This window comes from Coregonus clupeaformis, chromosome 20 (assembly GCF_020615455.1).
Source record: "Coregonus clupeaformis isolate EN_2021a chromosome 20, ASM2061545v1, whole genome shotgun sequence".
Classification (NCBI taxonomy): Eukaryota; Metazoa; Chordata; class Actinopteri; order Salmoniformes; family Salmonidae; genus Coregonus; species Coregonus clupeaformis.
Window position 1 is genome coordinate 14,164,270 of NC_059211.1, and position 21,152 is coordinate 14,185,421.

At 41.6% G+C, this 21,152-nt stretch overlaps 1 protein-coding gene across 1 annotated transcript in view; it reads right to left on the bottom strand.

Moving 5' to 3' along the window:
• LOC121533740 (zinc finger protein GLIS1-like) overlaps positions 1–17,656 on the bottom strand; it is an 86,216-nt gene extending 68,560 nt beyond the window's left edge. Inside the window, exons 1-2 of the mRNA XM_041839939.2 lie at positions 17,183–17,656; positions 16,657–17,000 (exon numbers count right to left, since the gene is read on the bottom strand). Coding sequence (XP_041695873.2) covers positions 16,657–16,981 — 325 coding nt within the window. The 5' untranslated portion in view covers positions 16,982–17,000; positions 17,183–17,656. The remainder of the gene's footprint in view (positions 1–16,656; positions 17,001–17,182) is intronic.
• Between the last annotated feature and the right edge of the window lie 3,496 nt (positions 17,657–21,152).

Genomic DNA, 21,152 nt, shown 5'->3' on the forward strand with positions numbered 1-21,152 from the left:
GGATTGACACTTTGGCACGGACAACGTTGTAGCCTTGGTGTGGTGTCAAACAAGTTGTCAAAGTGAACCCTGTTCTTAAATGGGAGAGAGAACAACAAAGTAATCCAAAACCTTTGACCCAAACACATGTTGACAGGCGGACAAAACAGAGATGAATGCCTCATAACTGCATATTACCTTAAAGCAGGCAAGCAATGTATATTTTTCGGACAGAAATAAAACATAGGCTATTTTTCTTATTCTATGACACTATCACTCATTACGTTTCTAATGTTTCTAAATATTATGAGACGATACAGACAAATCTATATCTTGAAAAACGCTAAACACACAGCACTCTTCTGAACGTACAAGTCAAAAGTAGCAAGGTACAGCAATACAATTTGTCTTTCTTTGGTTTATGATGGATGACGGCCTACATCATTCACGAGCATTGCGAAATAAGTGTTTTTTCTCTAAACAAACTTAATTCAGTGCTTGCTCATGTGCGGTTATTAGTCCAGGCAGGGGAAAGCTTGGGAGTGAAATTTAATATTGCAGCAGGGCTGGATTGGATTGCCCACGACTAGAGAATAACTAATTCTTCCAGAACGCTGGGCTTTTATTAACGAGCAGTAATAAAATATATAAACTGCACTATTAGACTTTATAATGTCTTTCATAGTCCTCTGGGGCCGAGCCAGCCAATCACGTCGTCCGCTCAGTGGGCACTGCCCCATGGCAGCTTCTTGGCACAGACGCACAGCGAACAACAGAGAGGATAAAACTGAGCCTTTTGGCTGATTTCTCCCCTTTGCTAATGAAGGCATAAAACAGCTCTGCAAGCATCATGTTTGCCCGTTTTGTTTTTGACCACTCAGATGAAGCAAATGGCTGATTGGCTTGGTGATTAGTCGGTGACATGCCCAGCCTTGTAAAAGCTAGGGCCGTTGGTTTCAGACACTATCCACAAGAGAGTGTGTACTGTTATTGTACTGTACATTGGAACGGGGAGCGAGTTGCTGCTGTATGCTCTTTCCTCACTTGCTGGTGGCAATAGGTTTTGGCTTCTTAAGCTACATTTGCTTGTTGTAAAACTTGCTCATACCAGTAACTACAGGTAAGTACAAGCTTATATATAAGGCATATTCTGGAGCATAAGAGCAGCACAGGGTGATTAAAAAGCCACATCTTCAGTAGAAGAGAACTAAGCTGACTCAGCGCAGTACTTTTTATCAGCCTGGTCCCAGGGAGGAGGAGGTCAAGGGTCAAGTGAAACAAGGCCCTGATGACCGCATCTCTGTCCAACAATGCGGTGCAGCAGGACATCAGCCTTTGACCCATCCATCCTCCGTGGGCCTCTGCTAGCACAGCACAGCGGCAGACAACCATCTAACTGCCGCAGAGCCAGAGGATTTTTCTTTGATGAAACAAGGCAGCGGTGAGCCAAGAACAGCAAGTGCCACAGCCGAGATGTAAATCAAAAAGCCACCCGTGCGCTAAGTCATACACGGCAAGGTCTGGGAGACGCAGTCGCTGTCGTCTGAAAATGCATGAGTAATACAGGCTCTATGGATGTGTGGTTAGCTAAAGGCATGCATGCCTCCCCTGGCACAGAGAGAGAGAGGGGTGGGAGGGAGAGAGAGAGGGAGGGGGGTGGGAGAAGGAGGGTAGAGAGAAAGAGAGGAGAGAGAGTGGGGGGAAAGGGGAGAAAGAATAGGAGGAGGAGGAGGAGGAGGAGGAGAGAGGGGAGAGAGGAGATAGAGAGAGACAGAGACAGAGAAAGAGGTGAGAGAGCAAGAATCATCTCAGCTAAGAGTCAGTGAAAGAGTTCAGGCAAAACAATCAGATCCATTTCACATGGAGGAATTTAAGAATATCAAGAAAAAAAGGAGGAAAATGTGGGTGGAATTTTATGAGTGATTCTCAAGGCAAAGTTCATGCTAAAAATACATTTTATGATGACATATCTGAGCCAATGCTGTTTTTCTTCGATTAAATTGAGGTCCAACGCACAAATCCTCTTGTATTCCAAAGATATTTTGACACATTCAAACCAGGTCAGATTTTTGCAGAATGACTGTTGGGGTTACATTGGAGTGTTCTGGCTCTGGAAAGTCAGGATGCCTTTGGTTAGTGTGATATGCCAGTCATACCACAAATAGAATAAGAATAAAACATTTGAACTTTGAGGAGAGGATTCACCAAAAGACGGCACATACTGTACTAGTTCACTTACAGAACAGTGAAACAAGTGAAAACCTCATATTGCTGCTATTTGAAAAGGAAACGTACAGTAAAAAGTGTTTCACTTCATATTCAGCACAAACCATCTTAAAGTTTTTCAAGTCATATCTGATGGTGTGAGTTGGTGTGTGTGTGTGTGTGTGTGTGTGTGTGTGTGTGTGCATGGCGTGTGAGTGTGTGCACACGGTGGGTGTGTGTGTGTTTGCTCGCATATGTGTGTTTGTGTGTGTGTGTGCGCGCACATTCTTGCGTAGGTGTGTTTCCCCATGGTTGTGTCACAGTTGCTTTTTCAGAGGACACTCAAGAGGAAATGCTCTGTCACTACATAACCTCACACCAATAAACATCTCAGGGTCTTTAAAACAACCTCAGCAAAGCTGATGCAACACCCCTTATCTAGTTCCATCTCAGATCTTATTTCCACAAACGTCATGAGTATTCCTTGGACACCTTTGTGTGACTGAAGAGATTCAACCCACTCTACTGCCAGAATCAGGGTGTTCTTCCTCTCTTTCTTTCTCTCAGTCAGTCAGTCAGTCAGTCAGTCAGTCAGTCAGTCAGTCAGTCAGTCAGTCAGTCAGTCAGTCAGTCAGTCAGTCTGTCTGTCTGTCTCTCTCTCTCTCTCTCTCTCTCTCTGTCTGTCTGTCTGTCTGTCTCTCTGTCTGTCTCTCTCTCTCTCTCTCTCTCTCTCTCTCTCTCTCTCTCTCTCTCTCTCTCTCTTCCTCTTTCTCTTTCTCTCTTTCTTACTCTTTCCCCCTCTCTCCCCTCTTCCTCTCTCTCAATTCAATTCAATTTCAATTTAAGGGCTTTATTGCCATGGGAAACATATGTTTACATTGCCAAAGCAAGAGAAATAGATAATAAACAAAAGTGAAATAAACAATAAAAGATTAACAGTAAACATTACACAGTTCCAAAAGAATAAAGACATTTCAAATGTCATATTATGTCTATATACAGTGTTATAATGATGTGCAAATAGTGAAAGTACAAAAAGGAAAATAAATAAACATAAATATAGGTTGTATTTACAATGGTGTTTGTCCTTCACTGGTTGCCCTTTTCTTGTGGCAACAGGTCACAAATATTGCTGCTGTGATGGCACACTGTGGTATTTCACCCAATAGATATGGGAGTTTATCAAAATGTGATTTGTTTTCGAATTATTTGTGGATCTGTGTAATCTGAGGGAAGTATGTGTCTCTAATATGATCATACATTTGGCAGGAGGTAAGGAAGTGCAGCTCAGTTTTCACCTCATTTTGTGGGCAGTGTGCACATAGCCTGTCTTCTCTTGAGAGCCAGGTATGCCTACGGCGGCCTTTCTCAATAGCAAGGCTATTCCTTAATTTTGGGTCAGTCACAGTGGTCAGGTATTCTGCCACTCTCTGTTTAGGGCCAAATAGCATTCTAGTTTGCTCTGTTTTTTTGTAAATTCTTTCCAATGTGTCATGTAATTATCTTTTTGTTTTCTCATGATTTGGTTGGGTCTAACTGTGTTGCTGTCCTCAGGCTCTGTGGGGTCTGTTTGTGTTTGTGAACAGAGCCCCAGGACCAGCTTGCTTAGGGTACTCTTCTCCAGGTTAATCTCTCTGTAGGTGATGGCTTTGTTATGGAAGGTTTGGGAATCGCTTCCTTTTAAGTGGTTCTAGAATTTAACGGCTCTTTTCTGGATTTTGATAATTAGCAGGTATTGGCCTAATTCAGCCCTGCATGCATTAGTTGGTGTTTTACGTACACAGAGGATATTTTTGCAGAATTCTGCATGCAGAGTCTCAATTTGGTGCTTGTCCCATTTTGTGAATTCTTGTTTGGTGAGCGGACCCCAGACCTCACAACCATAAAGGGCAATGGGTTCTATAACTGATTCAAGTATTTTTAGCCAGATCCTAATTTTATGTTCCTTTTGATGGCATAGAAGGCCCTTCTTGCCTTGTCTCTCAGATCTTTCACAGCTTTGTGGAAGTTACCTGTGGCGCTGATGTTTAGGCCGAGGTATGTATAGTTTTTTGTGTGCTCTAGGTGGAATTTGTATTTGTGGTCCTGGCAACTGGACCTTTTTTGGAACACCATTATTTTTGTCTTACTGAGATTTACTGTCAGGGTCCAGGTCTGACAGAATCTGTGCAGAAGATCTAGGTGCTGCTGTAGGCCCTCCTTAGTTGGGGACAGAAGCACCAGATCATCAGCAAACAGTAGACATTTGACTTCAGATTCTAGTAGGGTCTCTCTCTCTCTCTCTCTCTCTCTCTATCTCTATCTCTATCCCTGTATCTCTTTCTGTTCCCTCTCTCTCTGTTTGTGTGTCTCTCTCTCTCTTTCTCTCTCTCCCTCTCTATCTGTATTCCTCTATCCTTTTCTCTTCCCTCTCTCTCTGTGTGTGTGTGTCGCTATCTCTCTCTATCTCTATCTCTGATGACTAAGGAAATGCTTTCATTCCATCAGTGAACTTTCCCTCCTCTCCTTTTCTCAAGTCTGACTTGAGGTTTTTACTGGAATACCGCAACAGAGCCATCATCAACCCTGACTTTATGAATCAATGGAACATGCTGCAAACATTACACACCTCCGTCCCAACGTCCGAGGCAGCACCATCACTTTTACCCATGCCTTATGGCTTGCTGAGATCATGTGAGTCACACACAGGGAGAGACGTGGGCTGACGCTGGTACTCCTGGCAAAAGGAGTCAGTGGTGTTTGTGTGTGGGTGAGGGGGGGATAAGTGTGTGTGTGTGTGTGTGTGTGTGTGTGTGTGTGTGTGTGTGTGTGTGTGTGTGTGTGTGTGTGTGTGTGTGTGTGTGTGTGTGTGTGTGTGTGTGTGTGTAACTTGGGTTGCGGTCCAACTGGCACCTATTCCCTTTACAGTGCACTTATTTTGACCAAAGGCATTACAATCCCTATATAGTGCAAAACCTTTGACCAGAGACCTATGGGCCTGTTCAAAATAAGTGCACTGTATAGGGAATAGGGTGCCATTTGAGAAACAACCTTGGTGTTTGTTTATGCAACCATCTTACATTAGAGTCCAGCACAGAGGATAGAAGACGGAAATAGATGGTTTAGAACAGCAGCACTGTTCTATGATACAGTAGCAACTAAAAGCATGGTGAATAATGTTTGGCTGTTTCCCATAAACACTCAGATTATCACTCCTCAATCAGAGGGGCACAAACGTCTGCTAAGGAAAACACAGGTAACTAAGTCAGTTACAGGGAATTCAACATGGGTGCCAATGCCACTTCATGAAGAGTGGTGGTGTGATCCAACAGTGTGTGTGTGTGTGTGTGTGTGTGTGTGTGTGTGTGTGTGTGTGTGTGTGTGTGTGTGTGTGTGTGTGTATGTGTAATGTTATAGCTGCCTCACAGACTCACTCCAAAGTCGATTACTCATCTTTTCACGAGCTGAATCAACAGACAGACCGGTGCATTTATCTGAGAAAGCATAGGATTCCAGCACTCTGCTCTAATTAAAACATTTTCCTCAAATAAGCTCATAATCTGCGTCCCAAATGGCACCCTATTCCCTATATAGTGCACTACTTTTGACCAGAGCCTCATGGGCCCTGGTCCAAAGTAGTGAACTATATAGGGAATAGGCAGCGATTTGGGACAAAGCCATAGAATATCCGGCAAAATTGGCCAAGTTGGGAGAAACTTTAGTAAGGTATCAAATTAAGTAAAAAATACAAGCTTAAAAAACATGATTTCAAACAGTATAGTGAGAAGGCCGTTTGTCTATGCTAGATAATATTGTCTTTGCTGGTGGGCACTGATATGTATAGTGCAGTAGCCCCAAAGTAGGCTACACTACAGATTAACTGCCGTTTCCATTGTTAAGGGCAATGCCACTGACCGAGTACACTACCGTCCCTGAAGCAATACCTGGCCTGCTTCACTGAAATTCCTATATAAGGTTCATTAGACAATACATCAGGGTTCCATAGACCAACAAGTATACAACTCTCATGCAAATCTTTTTTTCTCCCTGCGACTATCATTTCTGTTTCAATTTGAACATTTAACATTAGCATCACTATTTGATTACAATACATTTTCTAAAAGTTTACAACAACTAGGGTTGGAGTTTAAGGGACCTAGCTATTCAAACAAAACCAGTAACTGGTCTTTGGGGATTAGAATAAAGATTGTGCTGCGAGAATGCACATTTTGCACAAAAAAAAGATTATATATCTATCTCATTTGACTTCAAACATTTCTTATGGCATAACAACACACTTTTTTTGAATGTCCCCAAACCCACTTAGCGGTTTTGATGAAATAAGGCCTTCAGTCTAAGCCATATTTGTTATTAGCTCTGGCTGCTGGGCCGGTCCATTCTGCTAGTGCGGAGGAAGGAGTCACTATTGATTCAAACCCAGTTCAGCTCTGGCTCTATCACACTGACTCTCACTCTGGGTCTCCCCTCGAGAGCCCATATGGATAATTCCTGATGTGTGAACACATCAGGAATTCAACACATCAATCTGACTAAATCCCCATTATGTGACAGTTCGGTTAAATTTGGCTCTGAGACATTTAGAGTCGATGTCTGAGCGGGAATCGAATTGGTATAACAATAGAAAAATCCCCATCAAAATCTGTCTGTATAAGCTAGAGATATCTTGTTCTTTGCATGGGCTGCGTCTCAAGCCACCACATCCACTGATATCAGCCTTCCGCATCTGCAGTGGAGGGTGGTAGAGCTATAGAGGTGTTTGTCAGACCAGGAGGCATCCCGAAAATAGGTATTCTCACAAAAACGTCTGTTCCATCCGAAAGGTTTCCGTTTTGCTTTACGACCCCCAAAACTTCTGTCTGTAGCGTCTGAGTGGTTTGGTCTGCAAACTAATAGCTGAGACTCTCACAAACACGGTGTTCTCCATTTTCCTCTAAGTCCCCCAAAAGTGTCACGGGACTGGTCTGAAGGTAACCAGTTCAAAAAAATGTATGGAAGAGAATAGGGAATTTCCATGCCAAAGGTATATGGTGTCGAGGTCGAGAAAGGGTGTGAAAGAAACATCCACACGAGCTCAGCCATCCACATAAAGAGACGCACGTGCAATTATTGAACTGGGAACATTTTCACGCTGTGAGAATTTTTACAACATGATGTCACAATCACAACACAATCAGAACAATTGGGAACTATTTCATGCAGGGAAATTTTTTACATGACATACGGCACTGTCTCAAGTCACTCCTATGCAATACTCGTCCCTCAACAGATTGGTTTTGTAGGACGTGGAACTCATCTCTAAAAATCTAGATTTTGCTCATCCGCCTAACACTAGTTCCTAATTCTGAAAATCACTCCGCTCTCAGTAGCTATTACGCACTGGCTACTACGGCAAATCGTGCTCTATCAGCTGAGCAAACTTGCTCCAGCTAGCAGTCTAGCGCTAACTGGTTTGAATGGCCATACGGTAGCTAGTTTGCCAGCTTGTTGGTGAAGTTGGCCAGGTACTTGTTAAGACTAGTCCCTCTGCATGTGCCTCTTGACTTTAATATTATACGGCACCAAAATTATGGGACTGTTCTCAGAAATCAGCATGTATCTGACTCTGACAGCTGGCACTGTGCCTCGCTACTTTGTAACATTTGGCCAACGCGATAACGTTGCAGAGAGCAGTCAGCTGTGCTGTAGAACTCGGCGCACTAATCACGGCAGAACAGATATCATGAAAACGAATTTGTGCATTAGCTAGAACTTCACTACACTAGCAAGCTAGCTAGCTAGCTAGAGGGAGTATTCAGCATTAAGTGTGTGAACTGGCATTGTTAGCATCCCTGCCTTTCATTTCATATTGATTGATTTGAGATTGGTTCAGCCAGCAAGCAGAAATACTGATTCTACCACTACAAATCACCTTGCCTAGATGTAGAATTATGTAGTGAAGACTTGCTCATAAAAAAATGTCAATATTAGCTACAGGTATATAGTTCTTGGTAAGAATAACTCTGACTTTTTTGAGGATGAAAGGGGGTTTAGTGGACAATGTCACTTTGGTAACATCTTTCAATGTTAGGACAGCATATTGTAGGTGAACTTCTTTTTAGCTATCCCATGATTGATTGCAAGTTCAGACAAGTGCAGATCAAATCAAATCAAATGTTATTTGCCACATGCGCCGAATTCACCTTACAGTGAAATGCTTACTTACAAGCCTTTAACCAACTGCAGTTTTAAGAAAAATAAGTGTTGAGAAAGTATTTACAAAAATAAACTGAAGTAAAAAATTAAGAAAATAGAAAAATAACAAATAATTAAAGAGCAACAATAAAATAACAGTAACGAGGCTATATACAGGGGGTACCGGTACAGAGTCAATGTGCGGGGGCACAGGTTAGTCGAGGTAATTGAGGGAATATGTACGTGGTAGAGCTAAAGTGACTATGCATAGATAATAAACAGAGAGTAGCAGAAGCGTAAAAATGGGGGTGGGGGGGTTCAATGCAAATAGTCTGGGTAGCCATTTGATTAGCTGTTCAAGAGTCCAATGGCTTGGGGGTAGAAGCTGTTAAGAAGCCTTTTGGACCTAGACTTAGCGCTCCGGTACCGCTTGCCGTGCGGTAGCAGAGAGAACAGTCTATGACTTGGGTGGCTGGAATCTTTGGCAATTTTCAGTCTCCTGAGGGGGAATAGGCGTTGTCGTGCCTTCTTCACGACTGTCTTGGTGTGTTTAAACCATGATAGTAAGTTGGTGATGTGGACACCAAGGAACTTGAAGCTCTCAACCTGCTCCACTACAGCCCCGTCGATGAGAATGTGGGCGTGCTCGGCCCTCCTTTTCCTGTAGTCCATGATCATCTCCTTTGTCTTGATCACACTGAGGGATAGGTTGTTATCCTGGCACCACACTGCCAGGTCTCTGACCTCCTCCCTATAGGCTGTCTCATTGTTGTCGCTGATCAGGCCTACCACTGTTGTGTTGTCGGCAAACTTAATGATGGTGTTGGAGTCGTACTAGGCCATGCAGTCATGGGTGAACAGGGAGTACAGGAGGGGACTGAGCACGCACCCCTGAGGGGCCCCCGTGTTGAGGATCAGCGTGGCAGATGTGTTGTTACCTACCCTTACCACCTGGGAGCGGCCCGTCAGGAAGTCCAGGATCCAGTTGCAGAGGGAGGTGTTTAGTCCCAGGGTCCTTAGCTTAGTGATTAGCTTTGAGGGCACTATGGTGTTGAACGCTAAGCTGTAGTCAATGAATATCATTCTCACGTAGGTGTTCCTTTTGTCCAGGTGGGAAAGGGCAGTGTGGAGTACATTAGAGATTGCATCATCTGTGGATCTTTTGGGGCGGTATGCAAATTGGAGTGGGTCTAGGGTTTCTGGGATAATGGTGTTGATGTGAGCCATGACCAGCCTTTCAAAGCACTTCATGGCTACAGACGTGAGTGCTACGGGTCGGTAGTCATTTAGGCAGGTTACCTTCTTGGGCACAGGGACTATGGTGGTCTGCTTGAAACATGTTGGTATTACAGACTCGGTCAGGAACAGGTTGAAAATGTCAGTGAAGACACTTGCCAGTTGTTCAGCGCATATTCGGAGTACACGTCCTGGTAATCCGTCTGCGGCCTTGTGAATGTTGACCTGTTTAAAGGCCTTACTCACATCGGCTACGGAGAGCGTGATCACACAGTCGTCCGGAACAGCTTGTGCTCTCATGCATGCTTCAGTGTTGCTTGCCTCGAAGTGCTCATAGAAGTTATTTAGCTCGTCTGGTAGGCTCGTGTCACTGGGCAGCTCGCGGCTGTGCTTCCCTTTGTAGTCCGTAATAGTTTGCAAGCCCTGCCACATCCGACGAGCGTCGGAGCCGGTGTAGTAGGATTCAATCTTAGTCCTGTATTGACGCTTTGCCTGTTTGATGGTTCGTCGGAGGGCATAGCGAGATTTCTTATATGCGTCTGGGTTAGAGTCCCGCTCCTTGAAAGCGGCACCTCTATCCTTTAGCTCAGTGCGGATGTTGCCTGTAATCTATGGCTTCTGGTTGGGGTATGTACGTACGGTCATTGTGGGGACGACATCATCAATGCACTTATTGATGAAGCCAGTGACTGATGTGATGTACTCCTCAATGCCATCGGAAGAATCCCAGAACATATTCCAGTCTGTGCTAACAAAACAGTCCTGTAGCTTAGCATCTGCGTCATCTGACCACTTCCGCAGTGAGCGAGTCACTGGTACTTCCTGCTTTAGTTTTTGCTTGTAAGCAGGAATCAGAAGGATAGAGTTATGGTCAGATTTGCCAAATAGAGGGCGAGGGAGAGCTTTGTACGCATCTCTGTGTGTGGAATAAAGGTGGTCAAGAGTTTTTTTTCCTCCGGTTGCACATGTAACATGCTGGTAGAAATGAGGTAAAACAGATTTAAGTTTCCCTGCATTAAAGTCCCCGACCAGGAGCGCCGCCTCTGGATGAGCATTTTCTTGTTTGCTTATGGCCTTATACAGCTTGTTGAGTGCGGTCGTACACCACATGTAAAGTTTCATTTCTTGGATAAAAGACATACAATATTATTAAAGGCAGGGCGGGAAAGTTCACTTTCTCTGAATAAATGTTTGATAAATGTATGCTCTTCACTCTAAAAACATTGTCTCACTTCCGCACAGAGAGAAGTTCATCAGTCCAGGCTATCTATGGCATAAATCTAAAATAATGGTCCAACATTCCACGTGAGACCATATAGTCTCATCCAGAGACAGGGGTATGAAATAAGATTAGGCTGAAATGAAGCATGATACTAAAGCCTGATGAGCCCTACAGATAATTTGCATGTACAGTCTATAGATACAGTACTGTAAAACACACCATAACCTGAGCATCAGGATTAGTGCTGAGGCACTACCCTAAGAAAGAGGTTGAACTGTGTAAAGGCAAAATAAAAACGTAAAACTATTCGACAAAACTTTACCCCAAACAAATAACTAAATTGCTGTTATTACTTAGGACAATCTATTTGTCTGCTATAAAAATACCTATGGACAGCTGAAGCAAGCAAACCATTTTTCTTCAGGAAAATTACCCTTTCTAGTTTGAATATATCTAAAAAGAAGATAACTCCGTTTACCTTGCATAAATATTTTTTTATGCACAACACTGAATAATCATCGGCATGTCTTTCAAGAAAATGAAAAAAGGACTATAAATGTATCTCCTGAATATTCATCCACACAGACCATAACTTCATCCACAACATTTCTTGCATTCCCACATTCACAACAACAAATCCAGCTCTAAAGCATCGTAAAGACAATGCCATGATTCATGTTGGTCTGGGACGATGGTGAGGGCGCAATGGTGCTCAGCTCAGTCAGTCCTCATAAATGCTGAGACACATTCAGAGACATAAGGTTTGTGTTTGGCCAGGAAAAACAATAATCAAATCTGTAGAGCCTCTTTTTGTTAAATGATGATTGCTAATATAAAAGTGGGTTTTGTATCATCATAATTCAGGACGAGAGAGTAATTACATCTGCCCTCTCTCTCTCTCCTGCACAACAACAACACAATATCATATCTTATCAATAGGATGTAAAGAAACCTCGGATTTCACACATGAAGTAGACCAGGCTTTTCGCCCACATAATCCGGGTTGGTATATGATGGTGTCTGTCTATATACAATTATTGGCACCCTTGATAAAGATTAGCAAAAAATATACAAATACTGAGCCATAGTGTATGCAAATGTTTTTGTGACAATTATAATATATGATATTAATACAATTGCACAGATACATATTTTGTTAGACCATTCCTCCATACAGAATCTTTCCACATCCTTGATGTCCTTTGTCTAGGCTTATGGACTGCCCTCTTCAAATCAAACCACAGGTTTTCAATGTGGTTCAAGTCCGGAGACTGAAATGGCCATTGCAAAATGTTGATTTTGTGGTCAACCATTTCTTTGTGGATTTTGATGTGTGCTTGGGGTTATTGTCATGCTGGAAGATCCACTTGCGGCCAAGTTTTAGCCTCCTGGCAGGCAACCAGGACTTTGGCTAGGACGTCCTGGTACTGGGTAAAGTTCATGATGCCATTGACCTTAACGAGAGCCCCAGGACCAGTGGGAGCAAAATAGCCCCATTACATCAAAGATCCACTACCATATTACAATAGTATACTGTATGCATTGGTTGAAGGCGAAGCTCAATGTTAAATTCAAATCTCCCTACCGTCATATCTAAGCCAATATCACACCAATTTCGATGAACATTTGCAAATCAACTTGATTGGAGGTACACAACACACTCCCCACCTCTCGTCATGAGCCATCTGGCCATTACTGAGAACCACATACCTAATTTTTAACAGGGTCATTAGCATTAGGAAAAAAATACAATTTCTTGCCCCGACCTAGCTGAATATCTAGGAATTTGATAAGAACGAGACTACAGCATCCATAAAGTGACCATTAGACTTGCCACCTTTCGGACTGAATACGTTTGTAGGGGCAACCATTTTGATTAAATGTATAATTTATCGCACTCACATGCTAATTTCTGTCCATTAAGAACCACCGATGTGCTAACTTTATGTAGCATTTCTGACAACGCTAACATCTTTTCAGCTGAATCTCAGAGTTCTAAAACCAGACCAAAGCACTTGGGTTGCGCAGCAACAGCGCTAGTAGCTAGCTAACACCAGTCGGATGAGAGGCAAGCTACAAGCAAAGGAAGCTAGCTATATATATATTTTATTTTTAATGGAAGGTTTTTCACATAGTTGAAGTTATATGTGTAAACTGTTGGCCTGGACACTTGCGTGTAATCAGAACACAAACAAATAAGCACAAACAAGATTGCGAATGTCCTTAGCCGCTATTGCCAGTTAGCTAACCAACTAACGTTAGCCAGTAACGTTAAGCCAACAAGACTGTAACATTAGCTGTATGGACAGATCACGATCCACCGGCACAACTCAATGTTGAAAATATCTTCCACATTCTTCTACAAAGCACAGCTAGCTAGCTAAGTAAAGTTCATAGTCAACACCAAACTTTGGGAAACTGCCACACTGCTAATGTATAATACATGCAATGGGCATTGCTCATCTAATTTAAACATTATCTAACGTTACTCCAAACACTAGTCAACCTGGCTTGCTTAGCAATGTAGCTATCTAACATTACAGCACTTACCTTACGCATTGATTCAGTACACTCCCTCCTCTGTCAATGCATAATCCAAATTTGCTCTGACCGATTAACATAATGTCAAGTTACTTTTCAGTGTATTCCCAAAAACCTGAAGTTGCCATCCAAGTAAAAAGTAGCCAGGGGGGTGCGAGTGCACCCAGGTTAAACAACACCAACATCATTGCTTGCTTGCGCAACCTTTTCACAGTCAAAAGAAAATGCAATGCTTGCTTACTTGGTTAGCTATGTGACTGATTTCAACACATGAACTGTTTTAGACAACAACAAAAAATACCAAGCAAGATAAATAACCATTCAATCAGTACCGCGTGAATGAACAACAACAAAAGCTTCCTGTCATCACCAGACTGTCCATTTAAATAGTGTCAAAATCACATGTTCATTACAGGGTTCGTAGCATAAGCATTAATGTCACAACCATGGAATCTGAAGGTCCTGGAGGTCCTCTGTAGCTCAGCTGGTAGAGCACGGCGCTTGTAACGCCAAGGTAGTGGGTTCGATCCCCGGGACCACCCATACACAAAAATGTATGCACGCATGACTGTAAGTCGCTTTGGATAAAAGCGTCTGCTAAATGGCATATTATTATTATTATTATTATTATTACCTCTCGGAGGAGACATTTTGACCATTCTCTTTCGTGTATAGTTTTGAAACCCCCATCCCAGTCCCGACACACACTGGCCCGCACATGCACAGTGTGTGCTTATTTTCAATTATTAGGTGGCTCTTAAAATAGCATATTTGAGTGGCAATGGACAGGGACTGTGGTGTGTGTACTACTGCGTGCGTCTTGCCAATAGTGTGTGATTGCAGCCCACAATTCGTGGCATGCTTGTGTGACTCTTTTGATATTCTGTATTTCCCATGATTGTCTATGCGATTAAAAAGTGGGTCAAAAGAAAAGGGAAATAAAAGTATTATCTGAGTTTTTCGGGGAAAAGGACACTGTCTACCGGTGTCCTAGCTAGCTACCGGTGTCGCCCTCGCCTCCCGCCTGCTGTGTATCGGAGTCATCCTTGCTAGTTAGCTAACTAGCTAGCACACAGTGTCCTTCGCTCATGCCTGCCGAACACCTGCCCTCACCATGTTAACAGAACTACGGGAAAACAGTGCCCGACAGGCTGGGGGAGAAGGACACTGTCTACCGGTGTCCTAGCTATTATTAGCTAGCTAGCTACCTATCCCACCACCTGCTGTGTTTGAGAAGGTTTGAATCCTAAGCAACCTGCATACACATTGTTTGAAGTACAATAGACCAACATTGCTACTGTTCTGCTGGAAAACCTTGGTAGAGCATGGGTAGAGTAGGCATTGTGGTGTTCGTGAATTTCCTTTCTTTTTCGGCCTCTGACCAATGCCTACATCTCACTTAAAACATAGTTTTTGTTTTTAATTTTACAGTAGGTATGGGATTATTTTCTGTTTATGCATCCTTATTTCGACACCAAATGTGGCCAAAGAGTTATATTTTCATGTCATCCAACAAATGTAAAAACCTGGAGTTGCTAAACGGCACTGGCACTTGGATTGGAACTGGTGCTATAGTCAGATGATATGAAAATAGAGCTCTTTATCCACGCACAACAGTGGTGGGTTTGTGTTGAAATAAGGATGCATAAGCAGAAAATGTTTTTTTTTAAATTCAGCATACAATATTATATATAGCTCAGTATTTGTATTATTTATTTTATACAGTCTTTTTTGCTCATCTTTATCAAAGGTGCCAATCATTTTGGACCTGACTGTATATATCTGATTGTTGTTTCAAGACAAGCAGGAAGTCAATGGGTCTGAAAGGGTCTGAAGACTAGTCACTGCACTCAAGGCCTGGGCAGGATTCACAGTCAAAAATTATTTATGATTGAAAAAATGGAAATATCAAACAAAACAACAGAATTTTCAGTTCAACAAATTCTATATTTCTGAATGATGAAAAGGACAAAAATATAATTTTGTGCCATCTTCAAAGCATGACAGAAAGAAAATACAAATAATACTGTATGTGTGACGTAGATTTGAGGCAAACGGTATGCATGTGTAACTAACGGCAGGGTATCAAACCCAGACCATCTGCACAACTCACCATCATCATGTTAGCCCATAGCCCACTGAGCTAACATTTTAGGGGTTGGACATAGGAGCTAACACAAGTATTTCAATCCCAGACAAGATACTTGCCGCAAGCTACCTCCACATCATGAAGCACTACTTGCATTCATCCCAGTACACAATATACTATTATTAAGGGGGGGTGTTTTAAACAATTTAATGGTAGTTAATAAACCTGAGGAGGTTACAAATTACATTATAGAAAAGCCTCGAGGAATGTTTATTAATCTCAATTATGCTTAAATTCAAATTACCTTAGGTAATTCACCAAACAAATGTCATTTAATCTTAAAATCAATTTCTTAAAATATTTAATATTACATTTACGCTTAAAATTAATTTATTAAAATAAACGTGCTAATAGGTTACATAAATCTTGTTCTAATAATTTGTCTATTGAAGTTAGTTTGTACCTATCCAATTACAGTATGTTATCTGTAACAGCTCAATAAATTGTATCTGCTATAAACTCCAGAGATGTCCTCATCTGCCCACCTCAATCTGTCCTTATACAGAACTTGTTAAACTTTCCCTAAAGTGAGTGCAGTCACATCTGTTGATGATCCATAGAGGAGAAGTCAAAGTGCTCCATTCTCTGGCTGTTCCTTCACGTTTCACTTTAATCACTCCACAAGGCTGCACTGTGTTGCTGAGATGACTTTGATTGTGGTGCTCTTTATGAAATTGGCAAGACTATACAGTGACCTCTGCACTTAATTAATGAGGTTGTTATCAACAGTAGAATCCACAACTGCAAACACAGATCTATCAACTAAATATACAGTAGGGCCTCCAGTTGGATCAAAGAGGAAGACCAGTACACTTAAAGATGCCATATGTAGCCAACTAGAAACTCTGGCACAATTTCAGAGTACCCGATGGGCTGGAAGGAATGACAATAAGGGCTGGAAGGAATGACAATAATAGGATATTATTTGATACACTTCTAAAATGGTTTCCCTGTTACCATTAAAAGTGCAAATTAGAAGCTATAAATGTTAGTAATTGTTTTAATGCTTTTCCCAATATTGGTATGATACAATTTAGATTTAGATAGCATGTTTCACTGCCCAAAAAAACAACTAGATATTATTGATAAAATACATTATGTGATACAGAGCTGTGTCAGTAATGAGCGCGTTGAATAAAATGTTTAGCTTTACCTTGTTCGGGGGAGAGAGAGAAGCACGCGCGGGGAGTTTTGGCTGTCATATGTCCTTTCTCTTGAGATCCATAGCGCTCTTCTGGCGCCGCAAGTCGCTTTGGACTCGGACATTGCATACGACTCGGGTTGTGATGTGGGCTCCGGCAGTTCTGGCCTCCAAAACCATCGTTCCCGTTGCGTCTCCCGCAGATGTCCGATTTACTGCTGTACATGGAGAGAGTCAGTCCCGTGAAGTCTGAAAACGATGGTGTTTGGCAGTGACTGACCATTCCGAAGAGTGCTGAGGATTTCTGCATCGGAATTTCGTTGCTCCCAGTGTGCATTCTCTGTGTTCACATTTACCTGTGTTCGGGACAGAAAATCACATATCCGCTTTAAAAGATTTGAAGACACATCAAACTATCTCCTAAACGTTTGGCATTGTCTTCCGAATTGGAAAATAACATGGAATCTTTGGTGATGATAAATGCAAGAATATACACTGACAAGAAGTGAATGATCTTCATTCTCTTGACGACACCTACCTTATCCGACTAATGAACCGACAAAAGGGGAGAATATGTATAGCCTATGGTCGGACTCCGTGTACATCAACATCGTCGGCCAAATGCGAAGAAAAGGACGTCTTAACCAACAGCATCCTCTCTGCTTCCATAAACTTTTAACACTTTTCTAAAGTATCAATTCTCAGCATCCAAAACATGCGTCTTCCCTTTGACTGACATCTGATGCATCCACTGAATCCGCAGTATTCGAGTCATTGCGTCTCTGCACCAATGAAGGCACTGTCCGGGGGCCAAGGGGAGGATATGAAGATATTGATCGAGGAGAGACGTTTTACGGGAGAGAAAACTGATGTGCCGAGATGTTTACGAAACAGCAGATCATGGACAGGTGACAAGTAAATTATGAGCAAATATCACTAGAACCCATATGCCTTACTTAGGACTACAGGCATTTGTAGGCTACTGCAAACTTCAGTTAGGAATCGATTAGGTATAAGGGAACATTTATTTTATATGACAGAGACAAATAGCATATCAGGGGGGTATTAGGCCCATGCGTAATATTGTTAGTTCTATAGGCATGTGAGATTTCATTGAAATGTATGGTAGCTCTGGTTGACATTGTGATTTGTTTAAATTACATTATTTTTAAGCAACTATAAAAAGGAAATAGAACAAGTGATGATTTAATAAATATTAATTAAAAGACAGTGCACGCACACACACACACACACGCACGCACACGCACACACACACACACAAATAAAACAATATAATATGCAATCTAATTTGTGTGACAACATCGACGTTGTTAGCTCAATGTGTGACTTTTAGTTGTTCGTTTTATTTCCCAAGTAGGTCCATTATTGAAGTCTTCAATGTATTTTATTTGAGTTGGTAAGCCTAACCTGACTATTGTTATAATTGTATTGTTATTTCCGTCAAATTGGTTGTGTAGGTCAGGGAATTGAAAAGCCTATATGCTTATTTTCCCGAAATTACAGTGTATATCGTATGTTGTTAAGGCATGCACCTATACATTTGGCTCGTATTAGGCCTGTTTAAAAGTAATAATTATCATGTGTTGCAAAAAAAAAAAAAAGACTACAATTATAAGGCCTATGTGAACTAAGCCTGTTCAAGAACATTATAGGCCTATAGACGTCCATCCATATTAACATGAATCACCTAAACAAATTATGCATTTTATTAGTAAAATAAATTATTTTAACAATATAGGCCTATGCCTATGAATTGGATAAGCATGATAGCACATGCTGTGAGGTTGAGGGTCTAGGATTCACATTTTAAAGAGGATAATAATAATTTAAAGTATATTATTATATTTGTATTATATTATTATATATTTCACATTATTATTATTCTCTTATATAAACTCTATGATGACATAGCCTTTCGAGCATATTCGTTATTTAGATCATTATTTAGAAATAGTGGTAGGCCTTGTGGTTTACAACACGTCAACGATATTAGATAAAGGGTCATTCCATTTGATTTCAATCACTTTCTGACCGCACCCCTTTTGATTTGAACAAAACTTTCTATACATATTTGCCCATGGTAGAAGTGGTCAGAAAGTAACTTAGTGGACATGAATGCCAAAACATTTAGGAAATAGAGGTGCTCAAAGTTGACTAATTTTGCATACCCCACCCTACTATGAGACATATGTGTGTGTCTTCATCTCTGGATAAGATAAACAGTTGAGTCTGATATAATTTAAAAGCTTACAAACAGGGTTGTCAAACTATTTTATAAAAATGTATCTAAAAACGCCTGAACTCTGAGGGTTTTCTTCATTTTAGCATATGTTGTAGCTTAGACCCTATTTTACATCATCTGAGATGTTTGTGTTGTGCCCGCCATCGGTTGAGACACAGCATGCTCTTGAATACAGGGTGGGTGCACCATGCGTGCCATGTTTTGGCTGATAAATGTACTAAAATGGGAATCAAATAACATTTTCAAAGTTCAAATGGTAGCACAAAGATGGTTGGAGGTCCACACATCAGAGAATGTTGACTTGAATTGGAATATTAGTTGTTTTAAATTATACTGTCAAACTTCCATAGGAAACCTATTGAAATCATAGAAATATAGATAATAGAATATACATTCCTATTTAAGTGGACATTCGAGTGGGTGGACCGGTGGCCATCTTTGTGGTAGTAATTTAAAGTTTAATGTCTATCATTCCTGATGGCAATTTCCCTTGCCACAACTGCATTCACTGTAATGCTATGATCAGAGGGAACTTTCTTATCCATCCCCGTTCAGGTTAGAGGATAAAGGTTGGAGGTAAAATAACCTGTAACACAAAATATGTTGTACATCTCCTTAAGTGTTCCTGTAACTTTTATTATATGGGCAAGACCAAACGTGAACTTAAGACAAGGATTTGTAAGCATGATGCCTCCATTCGCAACCACAATGAAGAATCACCTGTTGCCAGCATTTCAATTGCCATAATCATGAACTACGTGCCTTACGTTATTTGGGCATTGACTAGTGAAGGCGTCACGTAGGATATAGGAGATAGGGATAAATTACTTCTCCAAAGAGAGACACATTGGATAGATTGCTTGGGCACCCTTGCCCCAGCAGGTCTCAATAAAGAATGTTCCTTCTCTTGTTTTTTGTAGAAGGCTATAAATACAGTGCCTTCGGAAAGTATTAAGACCCCTTGACCTTTTCCTCATTTTGTTACGTTACAGCCTTATTCTAAAATGGATTAAATGAACAAAAATCTCATCAATCAACACACAATACCCCATAATGACAAAGCGAAAACTGGTTTGTAGAAATGTGTGTAAATGTATTAAACATAAAAAACAGAAATACCTTATTTACATAAGTATTCAGACCCTTTGCTATGAGACTCGAAATTGATCTCAGGTGCATCCCGTTTCCATTGATCATCCTTGAGATGTTTCTACAACTTGATTGGAGTCCACCTGTGGTAACTTCAATTGATTGGACATGATTTGGAAAGACACACACCTGTCTATATAAGGTCCCACAGTTGACAGTGCATGTCAGAGCAAAAACCAAGCCATGAGGCCGAAGGAATTGTCCATAGAGCTCCGAGACAGGATTGTGTCGAGGCACAGATCTGGGGAAGGGTACCAAAAAATGTCTGCAGCATTGAAGGTCCCCAAGAACACAGTGGCCTCCATCATTCTTAAATGGAAGACGTTTGGATACAACCAAGACACTTCTTAGAGCTGGCCGCCCGGCCAAACTAAAGGACTCTCAGACCATGAGAAACAAGATTCTCTGGTCTGATGAAACCAAGATTGAACTCTTTGGCCTGAAAGCCAAGCGCCAAGTCTGGAGGAAACCTGGCACCATCCCTATGGTGAAGCATGGTGGTGGCAGCATAATGCCGTGGGGATGTTTTTCAGAGGCAGGGACTGGGAGACTAGTCTGGATCGAGGGAAAGTACAGAGAGATCCTTGATGAAAACCTGCTCCAGAGCGCCCAGGACCTCAGACTGGGGTGAAGGTTCACCTTCAAACGTGGTATGGTAGTAGCCAGAGCCCAGACTTGAACCCGATCGAACATCTCTGGAGAGACCTGAAAATAGCTGTGTAGCGACGCTCCCCAACCAACCTGACAGATCTTGAGAGGATCTGCAGAGAAGAATGGGAGAAACTACCCAAATACAGGTGTGCCAAGCTTGTAGTGTCATAGCCAAGAAGACTCGAGGCTGTAATCGCTGCCAAAGGTGCTTCAACAAAGTACTGAGTAAAGGGTCTGAATACTTATGTAAATGTCATATTTCAGTTTTGTATTTTTAATACATTTGCAAAAATGTCTAAAAACCTGTTTTTGCTTTGTCATTATGGGGTATTGTGTGTAGATTGATGAGGGGAAAAAACTATTTAATCCATTTTAGAATAAGGCTGTAACGTAACAAAATGTGGAATGTATCTTTATTGTGTGTTTGTGTATATATACACTGAGT